Raw genomic sequence first — 5,737 nt, 5'->3', positions numbered from 1 at the left:
TGGTATTTCAGACGTGCCACCTTCGATCTCCGTTTTACTCCCTCAAATAACAAAATAAAAATAATACAATTTTAACACAGTTTTAAATACTTTATTTATTTTTAATTTTGTTTTTTAAAACAAAAACAGTAAAAAATATTAAAAAAAAAAAAGAATAAAAACGAAAAACAACAGTTGAATAAAATATCAAATATAAAAAGAACGAAAAAGAAGAAAATGAAAGTTCTTTTCATTTTTTATAGAAAAAGAATGAATTAATGAAAGAAAGGGAAGAAGAGATTAAAAGGGATTAAATGGGATTTGATGTTAATAAGTTAAAAAGGAAAAGTATTTAAAAGAATAAAGTTGAATAGTTCCAATCCAAACCATGTGCAGATGCTTCAAAAAAAAAGAACAAGTTCAAAAAATAAAATAAGAAAGAAGATGAAAAGCAGAGTTAACTCTGAATTAGATGAATGAAAATTTGAAATAAATAGAATAGCCTAAGATAGAATAAGTGGAACAAAACAGAATAATACACAGAGACAAAGTAGAACTGTTTTAAAGAACAAGAAAATAAACAATATAAAATAATGTCTAAAGCAGTTATCAGGAGTAATTTAGACAATGAAACATTATCTAAAACATTAGAAAAAGGAGATTTTGAAGAATATTCAGAAAGATTTATTGAAGATGGGTATCATGACTTTCCTAATGAAGAAGAATCAGTAGATTTAGATGTTGAATTTATTGATAGAAAAAGAGGAGAATCTAATTCTAAAAGTGAAAATGAAGTTAAAAGAGAAAATGGAGAAGAAATAGCATATGAACCAAAAATATCAACAAAGAATGAATCAACAGAACAAACAGATGAAGACCGAGTAAATCAAGTTAAAAAATTAAAAAAGGCAAAAGCAAAAAAAGGATTTACTGTAGAAGATTTAATTGCAAGAAATTTTCAAGAATTATTATGTCAAAAGAAAGAGTTTAAAAGAAATGAAGAAGGGAAATTAAAAAAAACACCATTTGCATGGAAAACATTAATAACAAGTTCAGTTTCATTAGGATTTAATCTTACAAATACATTAGTTGGAGCAGGTATTTTATCATTAAGTCAAGCATGTTATAAAATGGGAATAGTTGGATTTGTATTATGGAGTTTAGCAACAATTGTTTATTTTATTTATACATGGTATTATTATAATAGAGCTATTTATTTAACAGGAGCAGGAACAATGGGAGAATTATTATCATTGATATTTGGAAAAATATTAGCATGTTTAGTAGATATTTGTAATACATTATTCAATTTATGTATTTTAATGAGTTACCAAGTAATTGTTACTCAATATTTATTTGGTATTATTCAAGACCTTACTACAAGAGATCAATGGGATAATACCATTGATGAATGTTATGGTAATCCACAAAGAACTGCTGGAATAGCATGTGGATGGCATTACATTTTATTAATTCTTGTTGCTGTTTGTTTAAATTTCCCATTTATTATTCCAAAATCAGTAAAATTCCTTAATAGAATTTCAGTATTATCAATTATTGTTGCTGTATTTGTTACATTTACTGTTATGATTAAAGCTATTTATTGTGGTGCTAAAGGAAAATCTTCAAATGGAAGTGATGGTAATTTCCCTACTTTTAAAGGTAAATGGTGGCCAAGTGGTGTTATGGACTTTTTCACAATGGCTCCTTTCATTACAGCTAATTTCCAAATTCATTCTTCAATTCCTCCTATTTATGTTGGAACAAAAGGAATGTCAAAGAAAGTTAAATTATCTTCATTACAAGGTGCTGTTTGTATTGCTGTATTAACATGTTCATTCTTTTTTGTATTTATGGCAGTAAGTGGACATGTAAGTTTTGATAAAGTTTCATCTAATGTTTTAAATGATTTTTCAAATCCAAATAGTTCAGATAAAGATTGGTTAATTATTGTTTGTAGAATGTTGATGATCATTTTAGTCTTAATGTCTTATCCTGCTTTAACTTTTTCTACTTGTGCTGGTATTTTGAGATATATACCAAAGAAATGGAAAATTTATCAATTGTGGAATGGAAGAGTTATTATCTTTATTATTAGATGTTCTATTTTATTTGTTACTACTTTATGTGCTTGTTTTGTTACTAATATTGGTGTTATTTTCTCTGTTGCTTCAGCAATTTTCTCTATATTTGTAGTTTATGTTTGTCCTTTAAGTATTATTATGTTATGGCCTAGAATTGAGAAGTTTGGTGATCCTAATTTCAGAAAATTGTCAGTTATTGATAATATTATTTATAATAAAGTTGTTGATGGAAATCAAAAATTCACTCAACATGATATTGAAGCTGCTTTATCTAAAGCAGAAGCTCAAAAGAATGAAGGTGTCGCTGATGTTATTGTTACTATTAATAACACCCCAACAGAAGGACAACAAGAAATTGAGTTAAATGAGGTTAAAGAAGAAATACAAAACCATTCTGCACAAAACGAAAATAGCAATTCAGATTTCCCAATATTACCAGAAGATGATGGTAATGAAGTTGATATTATGAAAAATAGAAAGAAATGGATGAAACTACCAGATGCTCCTGTTCCTATTTGGAGATATTTTGTTTTTGGAACAGCAATGTTTTGTTGTCTGGTTTTATGTATTTTATCAGTAGTTGGAACAATATTAGGTGAAGTGAATAAATAAATTGATTTTTATTAATCTATTCTTTTAACTTTAAAACATTTGAAAGTCCTTCAATTGAATAAAATACAACAAATTAATCAAAGTTATAATGACTATAATGGTTATAAGATTATGATAAAGAATTATAAGAAAAGAAAACACAAATACAGAAACATGTGCTATAGAGTAAAAAAAGGAGAAGGATATCCAAAATAGAGAATATTATACAATAGGAATAAAAGAAAGAAGAAGATAATAAAATGATAGAAGAATAATACAAGAAAGAAAGTAAATAATAAAGATAAAGGAATTATAAAGAAGTATACAACTCTGTCAGATTTTTCATAATAAAACAATGATAAGTGGTTATAGAAGAAAACAAAAAGAAAGAAAATAGAAAATGATACAGAAATGAAAAAAAATGAAGAGAAAGGAAAAAGTTGAGAAACAATGTAAAAATAAAATAAGAGAAAATGAAAAATAAGATGAGAAATTAATGAAAAAAGAAGAAAATAAAAAGAAACAAGAAGGAGTGAAGAAAATAGAAGAGAAAAATAACAAAATAAAAATAAAAGGAGAAAGAAACAGAAAATACAAAAGAAACATATTATTAATAGAAGAAATTAACAAAGAAGTACAAACAGAAATTGATAAAGACAGATGTAAGAAACAAAGAATAATGAATAAAAGATGATGACAATAAGAAAGAAAATAAATATGATAATACAAAAGAAGAGAAAGAAGAAATAAATAATAGAGAAAATATTAATAATAATAATACAATAAACATACAGTATATAATATTCAAAATAGAAAAGTATTCAAAACAAATAATGAAAGAATAATGAAGTGATAAATAACAAAAAATTAGCAAAGAATAAGAGTATAGTCATATTTAAAAGAAATATAAAGAAATATAAAGAAATATGATGAAATGACAAATGGACAATAAATTATCATAAAATTAAATAAATAAATAAAAATTACAATAAAAGAATATAAAAATATAAATAAAGAAGAAGTAAAAGAAGTAATAAAGAAAATAGCAATCAAGAAATAGGAAATGAAATTATCATGAAATAAAGCAATGAAATTAAAGAAGATGAAATTAATAACATAAACAAAAAGAAATAATAGAAAGAGAATTCATGAACATAATATAAACAAATATATTAACAATATAAACATAAATTTATAATAAAATAGATAAAGAAAATGATAAAAATAAAAAAGAAAAGATGAAGAAAGAAAAGATAAAATAAGTTAAGAAGTAATGTAGAAGTTATTGAATTAAAAAGAGAAAAACAACAATGAATAAGAATATAAACAAATAACAATTATAACTATAATAATGAATAATATTTATTCAAGAGTTAAAGAATAAATACTAAACAAAGAAAAAAACATAAAATGAGAAATTGTATAAAACGAATATTGAAATAAATAAAAGAATAATATTAGTCAATAAACACGAAAATATTAAATATATAAAGATGAAGAAATAAAGAGTAATAAAAATTTAACAAATTGGAAAATCCTATTACCAGATATAATTGAATGGTATTATTTAAAATATTTCAACATAAATAGAAATAATATAATAAAATAATGTATGAAAATAAGTGATGGATATTAATGTATAATTAAATATTATATTAATATCGAAAAGATAAAAAGATAATATAATTATAGACAAAATAATTATTTAAACATATTATATAAAATAAATGAACATAAAACAAAAGAAAAGAAAGAATTTAGATATAATAATAAAATGAATGAAACACATTATTTGATGATATGAAAATGGATTAACAATAAAAGAAACATGAATTATAAATAATACAATTCAATTAAAATAAAGAATGAAAAAATGATAGTTAATAAGAAATAATAAAATCATATGAAAGTATTAAACAAATTGATGAAGAAATGAAATAAAGAATATAAAGATGAATAAAAGATATAATATGAAAATAGAAAAATAAAATGAAGTATTTAACAAATATAATATTTGGAAATTAAATTAAAATATGATAATACAAATGAATATAATATCACCATTATTTGTATTATCATTATCCATTAATGATTAAAATAATATAAAAATAATTATAGAATTAAAGAATTATATTCAATTATTTTCATGAAGACAAAATAAAAGTTGAATTATTATACATAAGAATATAAAATATAACAAATGTAAAGATTAAATGTCAAGTGTTTATAAATGAAAATAAATATAATTATTCATGATTGAAAGTATAATAAAATAATCCAACTAATGAAAAAGAAGAAATCATAAATAAAAAAATAAAGAAAAGAAAGAATGAAAACAAGAAAATAAAAAGAATAAAATATCATTCAAATGTATAAATATTCAAACAATGTCATAATAAAGATAAATAATTAAATTATCGTATATCAATTTAATTATTAAATAAAACAATAAATAGAAAATACTTATTTGAAAATAAAATTACCAAGAAATACAAAATTCACATTGATTATATTTAAATGATAAATGATAAATAATTATGAAATATATCAAAAAGAGATATCCATCTTAACACATTAATTATAATGTATCCAATACAAAAAGACGAAATGAAAATGAAATATAAAAGAAAGAATAGAAAATGTCAAAATGAAAAAGAAATACATGAATTATAGAATAAAATAACAATTTATCAAAAATATTTGAAAAGAAATAAATAAAGAATAAAATAGAAAAGATGTAAATGAATAAATAGAAGAAATCATAGAAAATAACAAAATAGAAGAATAAAGAAGAATAACAGTCACAAATAATGAAATTTAATAAATTATAGAAAATGAATAAAATAAAGAATAAAATCAAAATAAGTAATGGAGAAAGAATAATAAAATATATAAATAATATACAATGATATATGAATTTGCATTTCTCACATTTTATAAATTAACAAATAAGTATAAAGTGATAATAACCAAATGAAGTGTATTTAATTCAATCATTTTGAAAATAATGATATTTACAAATATGAATAGATAGAGAAATAATAATGATATAATAGAAATATATGACATATATGATAAAACAT

The 5,737-nt window shown here is 21.5% G+C and overlaps 1 protein-coding gene across 1 annotated transcript; it reads left to right on the top strand.

Annotated features, from left to right (window-relative positions):
* Nucleotides 1–572: 572 nt before the first annotated feature.
* Nucleotides 573–2,675, top strand: ENU1_090860 (amino acid transporter, putative; the record flags this gene model as incomplete). The annotated part of the gene is made up of 1 exon (XM_008859019.1): nt 573–2,675. The coding sequence occupies one exon, from the start codon at nt 573–575 to the stop codon at nt 2,673–2,675; it is 2,103 nt and encodes a 700-aa protein (XP_008857241.1).
* Between the last annotated feature and the right edge of the window lie 3,062 nt (nt 2,676–5,737).

This window comes from Entamoeba nuttalli (genome assembly GCF_000257125.1).
Source record: "Entamoeba nuttalli P19 unplaced genomic scaffold asmbl_4048, whole genome shotgun sequence".
Taxonomy (NCBI): domain Eukaryota; phylum Evosea; order Mastigamoebida; family Endamoebidae; genus Entamoeba; species Entamoeba nuttalli.
Note: the sequence above shows the minus strand (reverse complement) of the source record. Positions and strands in the feature narration are given on the sequence as shown.